Source organism: Mastigoproctus giganteus, chromosome 4 (genome assembly GCF_048544385.1).
Source record: "Mastigoproctus giganteus isolate SK-2022 chromosome 4, ASM4854438v1, whole genome shotgun sequence".
NCBI classification, from domain to species: domain Eukaryota; kingdom Metazoa; phylum Arthropoda; class Arachnida; order Uropygi; family Thelyphonidae; genus Mastigoproctus; species Mastigoproctus giganteus.
The window spans coordinates 198,206,411-198,225,375 of record NC_143578.1 but is presented as its reverse complement, the minus strand read 5'-3'; the positions used below and the strand labels follow the sequence as shown (position 1 = coordinate 198,225,375).

Genomic DNA, 18,965 nt, shown 5'->3' with positions numbered 1-18,965 from the left:
AATTTATGTTTTTGTCAACTATTTATTTTATTTCTTTTGATACTTGAACTGCATGTTTTATGAAAATATTGAAATATTCTTATATGCTGAGATGGGCTACAAAAAATGTTTAGGCAGGCAGTATGTTGGCTGCATATCACTGGTGTATTGTATACCAGGCTTCTATGCACATAGGCTTCTTACATATAAAAGTCTTTATGAGCAGAACAACCCTTTGTGCTAACACATTCAAAAATGGTAGGCATGGTCATCCTCCAACTTGGTGTTGAGCTGAATACAATGAGGACTGACTTTTAGCATTAACCCTAGGGGCTCACATCTGGTGGGTATGGGCTTGGCATACCGAGGATCCTGAGCTGGATATCATCATTCTTCTTTTTCTTGGTGATTCCCTTCTCTCTTTCTCTCTCTCTCTCTCTCTCTCTCTCTCAGGGTAATATATATTTTTTTTGGCTGGTGCAGTATAAGCCTCAGGCTTCCTTTTACCATATGGTTGTTGTTGTTATTTGGTTTTTAGGAGCATTAGCATCCTCCGTATTTGGTGGTCATGGGCTCTAACCCCGGTCTAATCAAGAAGCAGTGCTACGCACTGCTGCTCCTGCCCACCTGGCTACAGAGGCGCTGCACCATATGGCTAATAATAATATTGGAGGAGCAAGTCTATAGTATTAATGAAAATATATAAATCTATGTATTTTTTTTTTTTTTTTAATTTTAATGCAAGTAGTGCGTGGGAAATTTGCCAAGATTCTTCTTTCAGCTTTCCATAATAGTATTAAGAATGATGGAGTCAGTTGGAAAATTCATGGTAGCACTACATGGTTGTATATCATGTTGGGTTCCAGAACCCTTTGGAAATGTATGTGCTGTTTCAGGCCTTGTAGCTTTGTCTTAATTAGTACCACTGTAATATTGGTGAGTGCATGTACAGCTACCACCATGAGTTCTCCATTCAGCTCTATCATAACTAATATAGTGAATTTCTCATTATAAACTGTACTTATGTTACTGAACTTTTACTGTATATTAGAACTGTGTATTTTGTGTTAAGGAATTTTTCTGAGCTTTGTGGCTTTTTTGTCCTTTCATATTTCTTCCAATTCATTAGGTTCCACCAGGAGTATATTCGATGTGCCGTGTGTTTCGAAAAGAGGTGAGCATAATTATTTATAAATACTGTTTTTTTGTTATGCAGTATTTTCTTGTGTTTGGAATAGAACATATATTGTGAAAAAATGGTCACTTACAGTGCTGTACAACAATTACACAAATATGCACACTAGCAATGCCTTTTTTAAAAGCAAATTTAATTGTGTGCACTTTAGCATTAGTATTAATAAAGACTAACTAATGCTAGGAAGCCAGGCTTATTCAGCATCATTTTTAAAGAATGTCACCTGGCTTCATCCAGTTGTCTGTACAAACCCTTCATTAAGTTTACTTATACTCTTGTTTTACAAGAGGAGTAAAACTAGAGTAGATTAAGTAGTAATTTGTTTGTTTCTGACAATTAATGACTCACTAAAAGAGAATTCTCTGATATCCAGCTGTAATTAAATTACAGGTGGTTAGTTATATTTCTTATAGCTACTCTTCTGTAATATAACTACATACCACAAAATGTTGGTATGTTGGATGAACATTTTTAATTTTTTAATTATGTTTTTATGTATCAGGCTGGGTTTTATAGTAATAATAAATACTACCCATTTCACCAACATATAAATCGTGAATGAATGAAACGAGCAGATTTCTGTACCCTACACCAAAGAATAAAATATATTGAAACATTATGCTGTTTTTCTTCTCATTCTTAGCATAGACTAAACAGTTCAAGCTTAAAACAGTCCACAGTGAACTGGAAAAAGGAAAGGGAGGGCTTGATCACACTCTACTTCTAAGGTAAATTTGATTAAGGAGGATGATCCATTTAAATGACCCAGGAGGTTATCTTTATGTTTGCAAGTTATAATGAAAAAAATGTCATCAATGAATCATTTCCAGACCTTAATATGATTCCATCGTAATTCTATTTTCTAGTTCTTCCACAACAAGGTTAGCCATGTTGGGACTCACAGGGAATCCTATGGCCAAACTACAAATATGCTTATTATACAGAGCATTCATAAACACAAAAGTGGTATGTATTGTTGTTTCTTATGTTTGGGGCAGCTCCTGAGGTCTTTTGCAAATATTGGAAATATTCAGCTTTGTCCTCTGCTAAGTGTATGATCCTCTTCCAATGTTGAACACTGTAAAGCATGCCATTTAAGTATGCAAGTGCATAAAGGTATGACATTGAAAGAAACTAATATCCTCTCTTCTTGTATTCATAAACCCCTAAGATATCTGAAATTCTGTTAAAGACCCCAATATTACCCACCAAAGTTTCAATATTGTTTAAAATTTAGTTTGTAGTAGGAGAACTAATCCAGGATGTAATGGGTTACAAGAGTATATTAGGTGTTACTATCCTGCAACAGTTCCAGAGCATCAAAGTCTTTTATATCTATAATGAATGAATGAATGAATTTTCTGTTTATACTCCGGCACGACAACCAAGTCAGTAGAGTTTACAATAAATCGTCAATACAAATATTTATCGTATTTAGTAGTCACGGGCTTGAACCCCGGTCTACTCAAGGAACGCGTGCTATGCACTCTCGCTCCTGACCACTGGGCTACGTCAGGCAGTTCTGTATCCATCGTCAGCAGGTAAGATGGCAAGATCAGTATCCTGATTCAGAACACGTAATGCCATAATTTATCTTACTCATAATTTATCCAACCTACCAAGAAAACTGAAGATATTCATTTTTCTAAGTGATGGACATCTACATTCTGCTAGTCATGAGCAAGATTAGTGTTTAATTGATTAAACAGAACCTTGCAAATTTAAATTTTTAAACAGTTGCTTTTGTTTCAATAAGTGATTTTTCCATAATTCAGTTATGTTGACCTTGAATTGTATTGGTAAGGCCAAATGATGCAAGGAAGCAGATTTTTTCTGCATCAGCCAAAAATAAGTAAAATAATAATTAAAATAAAACAGCATCTTCTTACTATTCCCATTCTTCCAGTTCTGCTTTAAACTTAGCCAGATCATTGCCTCCACCACATTTGGGGAAGGAGGTTCATTTTCCTTTATGAGGTCTGATCCTCTGTTATACCGAGAGTTTATATTTTTGCCCTCTGGTTCATGTTTCTCTTATGAGGGAGAACAGACCTTAATTTTATTCATTCTCTTCAGCGATTATACACCTCAGTTATGTTCTTGTATATACTCTGGTATGACTGCCAGGTCAGAGGCGTTTACAATAAATCACAAACACAATTGTTAATTATTTATTAGTACAGTGGATCCTGGTTATTTGAACCACCAGTTAATCGGGGCAGCCATTTCTTTGGGGAAAATCTTAAAAAAACAGAACCTAGTCAAGAAAATAGCCAGGGATTACTTCACTTAATTGGGACAACATGCTCGTTAATCGGGGCAGGAGACCGCAGCACTGGAGATTACCCTACGATTGTCTCCAACCGCACCATGTGGTTTGGTCGGATTTCTGGAGGTCACAACCATAAAACAATAAAAACAATTAGCAGTCACCTGTTTATTGGGCTTTTCTGTTAGTGCAATCTATCATAAACAGACAGTAAACTCGATCTTATTGATGCGATAATTGAATTCCGACAGTTGGAATTCTTTGGATTATTATGGTGAAATGTGTTTACACTTCCATGGAATCTTCAATCATATGAAAAAATTAATTTTCAGAATTCTCTTCATTCCTATTTTTAAAGCTTCGTAACTTGTTACTCTGTTCTCACTTGCATGTGCCGTGTTCTTTGTTATTGATTGCTTATCTTTTTACTGTTTTAAATTTTAACCCCCACCCACAAATGTCAGTGAACAGAAATGTCAACTAGTTAGTATGTACATATTACAGTACATATTAATTATTCCGATTATCACGTATATTCTTCTGATTTTCACGTATCATTTAATCTTTTAATTGGTAAGGTAATAAAGGGTAAATTTGTGCTTAATATATCTTTACTTTCATAGCCTGTGGACGATATTCCTCCTATTTTCGCTAATTAGAATTGCCATTTAATAGAATTAAAATACAATTCACAATGACTGGCGCTTACTGCACATCGTATAGTGAACGGTACTTTTCTATGGTGACTCTATCGTAATGTGATTTGATTGTACAGTGAACCAATTGTAAAGCTGGGGTCCATTGTATTTTTAACTTTTTTTTACGTCAAACTTTGGATAATTGGGGCAGCTGCTTAATCGGGCCAAAATTCACTAGTCCCGATGTGTCTCAAATAACCGGAATCGACTGTATTAGCAATAGCATCATGGTGCAAGAAATCTATGGCTTATGCTGCTCCAGCAAAAAAAATAAATAAATAATAAATAAAAAAATAAATAAATAAGAAGAGAAAAGGAAATATACAACTTACATGTTTCCCTCCTCATGTGGGTAATTATCCAGCTGACCTTTTGATTTTCCCCAAACTGTCAGCCTCTACCCATGTTCATGTTTCTCTTATGAGGGGGAACAGACCTTCATTTTATTCAATTCCTTCAGTGATTATACACCTCAGTTATATTCTTGTATATACTCTGACCACCAGGTCAGAGGCATTTACAACAAATCGCAAACACAATTGTTAATTATTTATTAGTATTAGCAATGGCCCCATGGTGCAAGAAGCCTATGGCTTATGCTGCAAAAAAAAATAATAAATAATATATAAATAAATAATAATAATAAGAAGAAAATTAAAAAAAATAAATAAATAACAAGAGAAGAGGAAATATACTACTTATGCATTTCCCCTCCTCATGTGGGTAATTTGAAATTATGGCCCCTTGTTCTAGAATCATTTATCACCATGAAAATTTCGTTGTCATTCATTTTACTTATGCCTCTCAGAGCCTTAAACACCTCAATCAAGTCTCCTCTAAGGTGCCTAGTCTCCAAGCTCTGCAACCCACATATTCAAAGTCTTGCTCATATGGACGCCCTTTTTGCCAATCTCACCAGGCGAGTTACCCATCTTTGGACTCTTTCAAGAAGCACAGGGCCTTTTTTTTTTAGGTGCGATCTCTATACTTGAACGCAGTATTCTATATGTGTGATCTAACAATAGCTTAATATAATGGGATTATGGCGTCCTTATCTCTATTAGCAGTAGATAGGACACCATATGCCTTCCTTGCAACCTATCTACAATGTTCGGAGAACTTAATGTCTGATTGTATCAAGTCCCTTTCCTCTACTACTTGCTTTAGTTCAACTCCACCAAGTGTATAAATTATTTTGGGTACTGTTCCCCAGGTGTAATTCCTTACACTTTGCTGGATTAAAGCATAGCTACCATTTTTCTGATCATCCCTGAAGTCTATCTTGGTCATTCTGAAGAGGCTCTGCTTGGCAGTGATCATTAACTATTCTATCAATTTTTACATCATCTGCAAATGTAGACATCACATCTATTTCTTCATTGATGTCATTTATGAAAATCAAAAACAATAATGGTCCCAATACTGATCCTTAGGGAACCCCACTTCTTACATCAACTCAATCTGAGGAATAACCATTTATCACAACCCTCTGCCTCCTGCCCTGAAGCCATCCAACTATTCATCTAAGGATTTTCCCTGTGATTCCAAACTGTTCATCTAAGGCCATCCAACTATTCATCTAAGGATTTTCCAGCCATCCAACTATTCATCTAAGGATTTTCCCTGTGATTCCAACCTGTTCCAGCTTATAAAAACATTTGACTCAGTCATGTGGGACTGAGTCAAATTTTTTGCCGAAATGTAAACAATGTTGAAATTATTCCCCAAATCAAGCTCTTGAGTTACCACGTTAATATAGCTAATCAGATTAATTAAACACGATTTTCACTTTAGAAAACCATGCTGAGTATCCTTCAGAATTCCATTTCTATCTAAGTGATCCTGAATTCTTGCCCTTGATCATTGTCTATATGATTTTCCCTACTACTGAAGTTAGACTGACCGGCCAGTAATTTCCCACTTCACTCTTAGAACCATCCTTATGTATTGGAAATACACTTTTCCAATCCAACGGAATCATTCCTGAGTCCAGTGATGCTCTCATAATTAGCCTCAATGGTTCAATGCACTCTGTTTTGCACTGCCCTTAAGATTATAGGGTAAAAAAGTAGTAAAGTGCAGCCATTATCAACCCACTGCAGGATGGAAGCCTCCTCAACAATTCATGCTGTGGGAAATGGACCATAATCTGCCACGCTGGTCCAGTGCGGGTTGGCAGATCGACCGTATTCAGCAGTCAGGGGCTTGAACCCCGGTCTACTCAAAGAGCATGTGCTACTGCACTCCTGCTCCTGACCACTTGGCTACGGAGGCCATTTATAGGGTATATACCATCAATCCCAGGAGCCTTACTCGCCTGTAGGCTCGAAAGTTTTTTCATTAAATAAACATGTGAAATTTCAACATCATTAATTACATTTTTTTCAACTTCACCCCCATAATATCTCATTGACACAAAGGGTTTTTCTTCTGTAAATATCAATGCAAAGTAACTGTTTTGAGTTCATCTGAAATTTCAGCTGGGGTACCTAATACTATCCCACATCCATTACATAAGGGTCTGATCTGTTTTGTCCTTTTCTTTGCATTTATATACATGGAGAATTCCTTATCCCCACTCTCTGCTCTCTTTGCCAGCAATTTCTCATAATCATCCTTTGTCAGCCAAACTTTTATGTGGTTCTATTACAGATCACTTTGTAGCTGTTAGAGACTTCAGTACTTTTTATTGCTCTGTAACTTTTCCATGCCGTATTTTTCTGCTCAAGTAATCTGGAAACTTCCTTATTCATCCCAACTTGGAATCTTCCTCATGGAATATTTTTTATAATGGTATATAAGCATTCAAGGCTACTGTGATTAATGTTTTAAAGGTATACCCTAAAAAGAAGAAAAGGAGATTAGACAGGTGAAGGCAGATTATGAGAAATCCTTGGCATAAGATGCAAAGAGTTCTTTACTTATGTAAACTCTAAAATGAAAGGGATGAATCAGATTGGTCCACTTGATATTGACTGTTGATGATCCTGCTCAGGTAGCTGACAAACTGAATGAGTATTTCATATCTACATTCACACATGAGGAGATATTCAGGGAGGGGAATGCCAGAAGTTTATCAAACTCTGGTACAGAGCTAAATGATTTTGTAATAAAGGAGAGCAAAGTGGAGGAGAAATTGTCGAAGTTAAACATAAGAAAAGCACCTGGGGTGGATGGGATCTATCCTGTTATATTAAAGGAAGCAGCAAAGGAAGTAAGCAAACCCTTAGCCATAATTATGAGAGCTTCTTTGAACTCAGGGGAGGTTCCCATGGATGGAGATTTGCAAATGTGACCCCAATTCACGAAGAGGGATCAAAGGGTGACTATCATAAAGGGTAATAATCAGATCAAGAGTATTACTCCCTCTGGTTGCTTCTTGAACATACTGCTGCTGTAGAAAACAATCGTCCAGTAAATCCACAAAAGTTTTGCTAATGTGCAAGTGACCAATCCACAAGTTCCAGTCAATATCTGAGAAGTTAAAATCGTACATTATAAGACATTCTATTTACTGTCCCATGGTATTTCTCTGTACAGTTGTTTGTATTCATCAGAATCATTAGGCCTGTAACACACTCCTACCCTCATTTTTTTCTTTCCCAGACTGACTCAACATTGCATTGTCCACTGATGCCAACAGTACGCAGTGCCTTAGATTTTGTGTGTTTCTTCATTAACAGCTTAACCCAGTGGTTTTCAACCTCTTTTTAATAATGGCACCCCTAAGTAATTTATTTTATTTTGCAGCACCCCTACTCAATCTACTCAATTTTCTGCCTGTTAGATTCGATTCTCTCTCTCTCTCTCTCTCTCTCTCTATGTGTATATATATATATGTATATATATAAATATATATATATAAATATATAAATAATGCATGTGTGTGTTATATGATAGTTATTACAATAATATAATTATAAAAATTACATTTCATCATACAAATTATACATATATACAGTATATAATATAATAATTTTATTTTTTATATAGAGGTACTAACATCAATTATAAATCACCATAAAATTAAAAAGATACTGTACACTGTTTTATAATGAAATAAACATAAATTAAAAAAAAAATAATAAGTTTAAGTAACTTAAACCCAAATTACATGGCACCCCTGGAATGTTGTCGCAGCACCCCGGTTGAAAACCACTGGCTTAACCCCTCATCTCTTCCTATCCCTATGTCAACTTGATGCACTGCCTTGTGATTTTATGTGTTTCTTAACTAACAGCATAACCCCCTCCTCCCTTCTGATACTGTCTATCCTTTCTGTACACATTGTACCCCCCAATTCCAATTCTGCATTCCTTATTTCTGTGTGACACCATGTCTCTGATGTCCTAACAATATTTGTGTTTGATGTTTTGACCAACACCTCAAATTCATCAAATTTATTTACCAAATTCCTAGCATTGGTGAAAACGTAAGTATACATCACCTGTTCTTATTCTTAGTTATTCTAACATAGCCCATGTATTTACTTGTTCTGCAATGACTTGCAGCAGTCTCTTAAATCTGCCGCACCTTGTTTTCCAGGCTGCTGCTCATTCCAATAGAAGCAGTGCAAAAATCACTTTCACCTTTGCCAGTGGCTACTGTTGTTCTATTAATCTGTGAATTCCCCTAAGCTAGCAGTTTTCCAACCCACCTAACAGTGCCTCGATAGCATCAGCAAATAATCTGCACCCTTTTTCTTTAAGCATATACCATCCCTGTAGAAGCTATCTCTCCTGTTAACAAGTACAGACCATGCTGAGAAAAATGTTTCAGGAGAAGCAAATGCTCCTCCTGAAACATTTTTGCTTTAAATGGCACTTATGGAAGTGTGCACAATTTCTTGATAGGGAAATAGACCATATTACAAACAGACAGTAAAACAATTGTATTACAAGCAGTTGTCATTCAATGCTAAATATAGCATTTTTTTAGTCAAGTTAGCATAAAAAAAAAAAAGGTATGATGCTAAATGAAATTTAGCAACGTAAAGGTTAAAAAGAAAGGATGCTAAATGCTAAAATTTTTCAGTTTTTTAAAATTAGCAGCATTAAAATTCAAAGAAGATAATGCTAAATGCTAAAACTTTTAATTTGCCTGAAACACAATTTAGAAAAACTACAGCCAGTCCTTTACTTATGAACTCAGTTGGGACCAACAGCTGGTTTGTAAGTTGAAAGTCTGTCATCTTTTTCCAAAAGAGCTCGATTTTGTCCACATCGAATATCAGTTGTGGCTGGTAATCCCCATCTTCAATGATATCAGCAAGTGTTTTTGGAAATTCTTCAACAGCAATGCCGTTGGCGCTTGCCGCTTCACCTTGATGTTATGTAGATTTGCATGAGCTTTGAATTGAACCCCTAAAAAGTTCGTATCTATGAAAGTTAGTAATTCGAAAGTTCGTAAGTAGAAGACTGCCTGTATTTATAAACACTACTCTTTGAAATGTCACACAAAAATTGATTTAAACTTTTTTTTAAAAATATTCTAATAGATGTTGTTGATTTAACTTTGAAAATCGGTAAAAGTTTTTTCGAAACAAACTTGAGCACAAATGTTGTAAAAAATTTTTTGTCGGCAGTGAGCTATTGAAATTGCATCTTGTTTGAGACTGTCCAAAAAAAAGTTTTTAAGCTATTGAAATTTTAATTTTTATGGGATAAAATTTTAAACAAGAATTTACAAGATGAGCAATAAAAAAAAAGCTATCTGGATGGGATAGAATAAAGCTAAACAAACAGGAAAAAATTGAAAAAGAAGCAGCTAAATGTTAGCGCTTAGACACCTTCTTTCATCCTACTAAAGTCATGGAAGAAGGAGTTAATAGGAATGAAGAGGAGAAAGATATACAAACTGCAGATGAAGCCAATATTCGTGAAAATATTTCAATAAATTCTAGTGATAAAAATGACAGTAACAGTGTTGACATTCAGGATTATACTCTGGTAAAAGTGATGAAAAAATGAAACAGACGTACCACTATCAATAGCCGACATTGATGTAGAGTATCAAGCAAATTTCTCTGCATTTCTCATGCAGAGTATCAAGCAAAAACTTCAGTCTTTTCTGAACTTATTAATGTTGAAGTAGATTTTCCGACAGAGCCTCATTTGTTTTGTTATAAATCAATCACACCATCTCTTGTGCAAGTACTTTTAAATGCATGTCCTTGCCAGCCAGGTCCCAAGAATAATTTTCAAAATTTTCCAAATTATGCAGCTGGTCGCCATTTCATACCACAGTGGTATCAAAAAAAGCATGAGAAAAGTGTCAGGCAGTGGCGTATCTATTCATGAAGAGCCAATTCTATGTTTTGCTTTTATTGCTGGTTGTTTACAAACTCCTGAAATAGGTTGGATCCTTGGAATAACTCAAAAGTAGGTTGTAAAAATTTTGCCAAGGGAGTACACAAAATTGAAAAACATGAACAAAGTGATATACACAGAAAAGCAGAAAAGGATTTCTTTCTAACAAAATTTTGCTTATTCCTTGATCAAACTATCTTTGCCAATCTCGTGACAGCAGAGAAAATAGGAAAGAACAGACTGATTTTAACAAGTATCATTGATGCAGTTCTGTTTTTAGCAAAACAGGGCTTAGCATTTTGTGGTTGTCGCAAATACAGATTCTTAGGTGGCCCAAGTGTAAACGAGAGGAATTTCTTATAGCTCGTCAAGCTACTACGCATAGCTAAACATGACACATCACTTAGTCAGTATATGTTACAAAGTGAATGAAGCACAACAAATTTGAGCCCAAATATACAAAATGATTTGATACTTGCTCTGGCAGCTGAGCTTACAAAACTGATAGTGAACGAAGTCCAAGTTGCCAAATACTTTTCTGTTATAGTTGACTCAACCATTGATGTAAGCAGGACTGATCAGTTTTCCTTATTACTTCGATATGTGACAGAAACAGGTGATATTGTGGAGTGCTTTGTTTTCAATTTCTTGAACTGCCTGGGACAAGTGCTGAAGACTTCTTAATGTTCTTCTTGCTGCTTTAAACAAGCTAGGGCTATCAATCACAATGTGTTTGTTATGGCCAGGCATATGATGGAGCCAGCACCATGGCTGGTCAAGTTTCAGGTCTTCAAACAAGAGTAAAAGAAATTGTCCCTCATGCACTTTATATGCATTGCTGCGCTCATAATTTAAATCTCATCTTAGGTGATTTAGTAAATTGCAGTGTTCACAGTCGGTTGGACTTTGGAACTCTAGAAAGTTTGTACACTTATTTTTCTGGAAGTTTGACTTGTCTATTTGTGCTTCGGGAAGAGCAATGTAGCCAATTAGAGTCTTTTGCATTGACATTAAAGAAACTCTGTGATACTAGATGGGCATCCAGGAAATCTGCAATAGAGGCAGTTGTGCAAAGCTTACAGTTATTGTTGTTGCCCTGCAACAAATATTAGATGGGGATATTAAGTGCACCCCACAGCAGCTTGCTGAAGCAAAGGGCAACAGTTAGAACATACGAATTCGTGATTTTTCTTATAGTATGGAAAGAACTCTCATACAAGGCAATTACTTTATCCAATTATTTGCAGAAAGAAAACATAGACATCCTGACAGTCTCTCACCTAATTAAGGTGTTTGTCAATGATTTAAAAGCCAGGTGAAATAATGATGAAAGTCATTATAAGGAAATTGAGCAGGAAGCCAGTGAACTTACTTAAAAGTGTGAGATAGCTTCCACATACAAATTCCAAAGAGGACAAAAAAGAAAGAGATTCTGAGATTCCAAAGAAATTGCAGAAGATGACAGAATATCTGATAGTAGAAAACATTTTATAGTAGAATTTTACTTGATGTCTTTGGATACAGTAATCAGAAGTACACGGGAAAGATTCAAAAATTTCTTTGATGTGACTTCAAACTTTAATGTACTGGATCCCAAGCATTTTGCTGATGAGTGTAATGTCAGAAAGTTAGAATTTCTAGCAGAGAAATATACCAATGTCCTTGATGACCAAAGTGAAATTATTCAGGAATAAATTCCTTTAGAGCCCTGATGAAAGAGATGACGAGTAGCGAAACAAATTTTGGAGAACTTGCCATCACAATGTTGAAATTTATGATTACCAATGATTTGATCTCAAGTTATCCAAATTTAACTGCCCTATATCAAATATTTTACATCATACCCATAAGACTGTTTCTGCAGAAAGATCTTTTAGCCATCTAAAACTGATTAAGAATTACTTACACTTTTCTATGACAGAAGACAGACTCTCAGGACTAGCGATCCTTTCCATTGAAAAGGAATTAGCAAGCAAGGTTGACTACAACAACGTGATAGATATTTTCGTGACAATGAAACCAAGATGCAAGAAATTTCTCTAAGGCTCAAGACTAACTTTTAACTGCTGATTTGTTTGAATTGTATAACATATTACATGCATTTTGTGAGCCAAGGCTATTTTATTTATTTATTTATTTTTTTTTTTTGGTGTTGAATGTAACAACAAAGAAAAGAAACTTATACAGGAACTCCCTGACTTAACATAATACTCGACTTACAGAAATTCAACTTTACGTAAGTTTTTGCTGGGTGGTGCAAACTGAAAAAAAAAAAAAAAAAAGGAAACGTATTTTGCATCTGTAGGGATAAGTGGAGGTATAGTGAAAATATCGTAATGTGAACCCAATAACATATATATATATATTTTTTCATGTCCTTGGAAGGTGTAAATTTTGCTATATAACCAAGCTATTTATCTCTCTTAAAGGTCATATTTATAATGGAAATTGCACTAAACTTTCATCGTTATCATATGTTCCATTATAAGAATCGATTTTGAATGCCTTTGTGATATTTTTCTAAAGCACATTTCTGGTGGTTATGACCAAAAACAATAAAAACAATTTGCACTTTCTGGTTTATTGGGATTTTCTGTTAGCGCAAATCTATTATAAATTAGTAGTAAACTCGATCTTATTGAATTTGTGATAATCCCGATAAGTGGAATTCAGTGGGTTTTTAAGTTATGGTATTATGGTGAAATGTTTTCCCCTTTACTGAAATCTTCAATCATATAAAAAACAAATTTTCAGAAACTTCTCTTCATTCCTATTTACGTATTACAATGATGAAGGGAAAGCGACTAACAGAAGTGCAAGTGGTGGTGGTGCCGGGAATCAAAACAAAATTGATTTAGAAATGAAGATGAAAATGATTAAGAAGTAGAAAGCAGGACAAAGTTTGTTGTCTATTGCAAGGGAATTAGGTTTCGCTGCTTCAACAGTGAATACTATTTTAAAGGACAGTGCACGTATAAAAGAACATGTCAAAGGATCAATGCACTTAAGATCAACAGTAATCACAAAACAGAGTTCAGGTGCTAAAACGAAGATGGAACAGCTGTTAATAATATGGATGGAAAATCAGGTTCAGAAGCAAGTGCCCCAGAGTCTAATGACCATTCAAGCAAAAGCAACAAGTATTTATAAAGATATTAAGGATAAGTAAGGCAAACCCCAACCCAAGTTCATGGCAAGCAACCGGGTGGTTTAATAGGTTCAAGCATTGCGCTGTTTTCCACTGCGTGGTGAAGTCACCAGTGCTGATTCTGCAGCTGCAGAGAAATTTTGTGATGTGTTGGAAAAATATTATTGACGAATGCAGGAAATTTTTAATTGATGAGACTGCTCTGTACTGGAAAAAAATGCTGGATCGAACATACATTGCCAAAGAGGAAAATACAATGCCAGATTTCAAGGTGTCAAAAGCCAGGGCCACGCTCTTGCTTGGGGCTAATGCAGCAGGAGATTACAGATTAAAACCACTGCTTTTGTACCATTCTGGAAATCCTCATGCATTTATAAGGGCATCAATAAAGTCACCCTACCCATGCATTTCCGATATAACCAGAGAGCATGGATAAGAATATCTCTTTGAGGATTGGTTTAAATGCTTCTTCATTCCCAAGGTTGAAAAATACTGTAAAGACAACAACATTCCTTTCAAGGTTTTGCTTCTGTTAGATAATGCTCCTGGACATCCTTCACATCTAGATGATATCAATTCAAATGTGAGAGTCATATTTCTACTGCCAAACACGACTTCACTTATCCAACCTATGGATCAAGATGTTATTTCGAATTTAAAAGCATACTATTCATGCATAACATTTGCTCAGGCATTGTCTGCAGTAGACGGTGAGAAAAATTTTACGTTCAGAGACTTTTGGAAATCTTACAATGTTTACCACGCCATCTTAAACATTAATAAGGCCTGGGCGGAAATTACTAAAAGTTGTTTAAATGGCGCATGGAAGAAAATATGCCCACAGCACGTAAAAGGCCTGGGCATAAATTTCTAAAAGTTGTTTAAATGGCTCATGGAAGAAAATATGCCCACAGCAAGTAAAAGGCATCAAAGGGTTTGAAAAAGATGAATCATATTCTTCATATGATTCATCTTTCATTTACAGATAAGATTGTAAAGGTTACAGAGCTACTTTAGTTGGAGGTTTTGCCAAAGACGTGGAGGAGTTAATAGAGGAAGAAGAGAAGGAATTATCTAACGAAGACCTTATTGACTTGCAGGCTGTGATAGTGAAAGAAGAAAATGCTAATGAAGCTCAAGATGAACCAAATGAGAAGCCGAGACACTTCATCACCAAAGGATGGCAATGGCATTTTGTGATTGTATCGGCAATGGCGAGGTTTGAGAAGATGGATCCTGACAGCGAACGATTCTTAAAGGTTAACAGAGGGGTGAATAATATGCTTGCTTGCTACAAAGAAATCTACGATAAAAAGAAAAAAGCCACCATCCAGTCATCCATTAATATGTTCTTTCGTAAGGTTGAGCGGCTGACCCCTTCTAAATCTCCATAGCCCTCAACCTCCGCAGCCACGTACTTATCAGTTGAAGATGTCGATTCTGGCAATGATGCTTGAGAGGTAAAACTTACTGACGTTATGCCTGTCTCCTCTTTTTTTTGTAATTTTATAATTTTGAAATTTTTTAAATTGCACGATTTTGTAATTTTTCCTGCACATGAGATAAAAAATTTGAATAAATACAATGAATAATTCTATTTACATGTTCATCGAACATTTCTTTTTTGATTCAATGAATTCAGCGAGCACAGTTGCGAGTGCTGCACAGGCATGGGGGAATTTCCGACTTACGTAGTGTTCCGCAGAACGCAGCCCTTACTTAAGTCGAGGAGTTCCTGTATATATGCATGTGAACTTCATTAATGTGTACACTCCAACTGAAGGTGCAAATGATGATGTTGCAGATGGATTTTATGATGAACTCCAGGCTGTGTGTGCAAGAATTCAAAGACATGATGTTTTGATAACTCTCGGTAACTTAAATGCTAAACTAGGCAGGGAAGAAGTTTTCATGGGTGTATTTGGGAGATACAGCCTCAATGAAGAAACAAACAATAATGGTCTTAGAGTAGCACAACAACTTTAAGGTCATGAGTACCTGGTTTCCAAGAAGGAATATTCATAAAGGTACGTAGAAAATCCCTGGTACAAAGCAGACTAATCAGATTGATCATGTACTAGTCTCTAAGAGGTGAGCTACTGCAATTGAAAATGTCCATTCTTTTTCAGGTGCCAGCTCCGATTCTGATCATTTTCTTGTGGGAGCCAGAATGAAGTATAAAATAGCCCTAGTAGGAAGAGGAAAGGCTGAGAAAACAAAGCAGTGAAATGTAGAGAAATTGAAAGATAGACTTGTTGAAATTAAGTACCAGGCAGAGTTGGCCCGAAGACTGCAGGAACAGGAAAACAGTGACAAGATTGAAGATGAATGGACTTGCATAAAGGTTGCAATTCTGGGTGCAACACATGTAACCTTCACTGAGACCTCAAAACTGAGAAATAAGGAATGGTATGATAACGAGTTGAGTAACAGTAGAATTGAAGAAACAAGCCATGGTGAAATGTTTAGAGCGGAATAGCAGAGCAAATAGTGAACACTACAAGGAAAGACTAATTGCCGCAGCTAGGATATGTAGAAAGAAAAAGAGAGAAGCTTTGAGAAGGAAGATTGACGAGAGAAAGGAGGTTCTGAAACAGCGAAAAGAGTATTTTGAGAACATTTTGACAGGAGGAAAGACTGAAACAAAACAGATATTGTACTATGCAGTAGTACAGTATAGTACTCTACTGTATAGTACAAAACAGCTATTGTACTATACAGTAGAGCCATGCATTGAAGACCATAATTTCGAAGAAATTCGAAAAGTTATTAAGTGCTTAAAGATCTTTAAACACCTGGAGCTGATGGAATAACTGCAGAGTTTCTCAAGAACGGTGGAGTGGCACTATGGTCCGAATATTATTAATATAATATGATATTATTACAGTAAACCCCCGCTATTCGCGGTATCTGTATTCGCGGTTTCGCGTATTCGCGATCACCGATTTAATATAAAATGAAACCTAAAAAAATGTGAATTTTAAAGCGCCGTGAATATTTTCCGCCATAAAAAACATTGGCGTGGCTAAAATTATCTTTCCCGGTCAAAACAGCGCTTAGTGGGTGGGGGGAGAGGGGTGACAAAATCGCGAGTGTGGATGTTTCTCGCTAATCCTTGTTCAGTATGTGTTATGCGTTTGTCATGGAAGGTTTTGTCGTTTGCTTTTAATTTATATGATTATAAATTGAATAAATTTATCAATTTATAAATTGATATGCTTACAAAAATGATAAATCTACCGTTTTGCAGTGTAAAACACTTTTTCGAGTGTATTAACGGAAGAAAGTGACTTTATTGCGGACAAGTTCTTTCTAACCCCTACAAAAATATGGCTACGAATAAAAAGAGAAATGTGAAAATATCAAAGAAGGTGATGACATTAGCGAATAAAATTGAGTTATTAGACAAAATTTCTAATGGTGAAAGTGTCTCCTCAGTAGCAAAACATTATAAAATCAATGAGTCAACGGTACGATCAATCAAAAAATTGGAAGAAAAAATCCGCCGTAGTGTCCGTGAAAACGTGCTAATTGTTTCAAAAATTTGCTCTGTAACTCGTGATGTTAAATTATAAAAAATGGAAAAAGCTTTAAATCTGTGGATAGAAGACCAAACTCAAAATAAAATTCCATTAAGTTCACTCATCATTCGCGAAAAGGCAAAACTCCTTTATCAACACTTTAGCGAAACTAGTGATAGCACTGGCGTGATGTTTTTTTTCGCTAGCAAGCAAAGGCGCTGGTTTGGAATTTCTAATAAATATTACATTTAATATTAAATTGTTTCTTATTTTCATTTCAATGCCATATGCTTGCATTTCACTATGTACTGTCTATGTACATAGTCATATTATGAAGGTACATATAATACAAACATAGACAAAATTTTAGACTAGTTTTTCTATATACAGTAAACCCCCGCTATTCGCGGGGGTTACATTCCTGAGAAATGCCGCGAATACTGAGTTATGGCTCCCATAGTAATAAAGGGGTTCCATTCCAAAGTATGAAATATATAAGAAAAACTAGTCTAAATTTTTGTCTATGTATGTATTATATGAACCTTCATAATATGACTATGTACATAGTTAAATGCAAGCATATGGCATCGAAATGAAAATAAGAAACAATTTAATAGTAAATGTAATATTTATTAGAAATTTCAAACAAATCTTTCAAACCAGCGCCTTTGCTTGCTAAAAAACTTATCCCACCAGTGCTGTCACCAGTTTCGCTAAATTGTTGATAAAGGAGTTTTGCCTTTTCACGAATGATGAGTGAACTTAACGGAATTTTATTTTGAGTTCGGTCTTCTATCCACAGATTTAAAGCTCTTTCCATTTTTTCTAATTTAACATCACGAGTTACCGAGCAAATTTTTGAAGCAATTAGCACGTTTTCACGGACACTACGGCGGATTTTTTCTTCCGATTTCTTGATTGATCGTACCGTTGACTCATTGATTTTATAATGTTGCCACTGAGGAGACACTTTCACCATTAGAAATTTTGTCTAATAACTCAATTTTATTTGGTAATGTCATCACCTTTGATCTTTTCACATTTCCCTTGTTATTCGTAGCCATATTTTTGTACGGGTTAGAAAGAACTTGTCCACAATAAAGTCATTTTCGTCCGTTAACACACTCAAAAAAGTCTGTTTTACACTGCAAAACGGTAGATTTATCACTTTTGTAAGCATATCAATTTATAAATTGATAAATTTATTCAATTTATAAGCATATAAATTAAAGCAAACGACGAAACCTTCCATGACAAGCGCATAACACATGCTGAACAAGGATTAGCGAGAAACATCCACGCTTTGATTTTGTCACCCCTCACCCCACCCGCTGAGCGCTGTTTTGACCGGGAAAGATAATTTTAGCCACGTCCATGTTTTTTTTATGGCGAAAAATGTTCACAGCGCTTTAAAATTTGCATTTTTTTAGGTTTCATTTTATATGAAATCAGCGACCGCGAATACAGATACCGCGAATAGCGGGGGTTTACTCTCTTCCTCTCTCTTTTTTTTTTTTTTTTTTTTTTTTTTTTAACTTGGTCTTCGTCCAAGATGCTCAGGCGACCCTGGCGGAGACCAGCCAGAGAATAAAGGGCAGCCTGGCTACCTCCTAGCGGTGTGTGCGGGCAACGTGAGGTCCCACCAGGGGCCCCGCGGCCAAATGCCAGGACACCCAACAGAACCTAACGCAATATGTCATATACAACAGACAACACTTTTCTGGCATTTACAGTAGTTCTGTATTTCTTCACAGCATACATATGGCGCAGATGTGAGAAATCACATCTGCGCCATATGTAGTCAGGTGGTCACATCTGCGGTCAGGTGGCGCCTGACCCTAACACTA

At 35.9% G+C, this 18,965-nt stretch overlaps 1 protein-coding gene across 1 annotated transcript in view; it reads left to right on the top strand.

The window, feature by feature from the left end:
- LOC150087314 (E3 ubiquitin-protein ligase LRSAM1-like) overlaps window positions 1-18,965 on the top strand; it is a 149,941-nt gene that overhangs the window by 104,412 nt on the left and 26,564 nt on the right. The window contains exon 4 of the mRNA XM_090372444.1: window positions 1,109-1,153. Within this exon, the coding sequence (XP_090228570.1) occupies window positions 1,109-1,153 (45 nt within the window). The remainder of the gene's footprint in view (window positions 1-1,108; window positions 1,154-18,965) is intronic.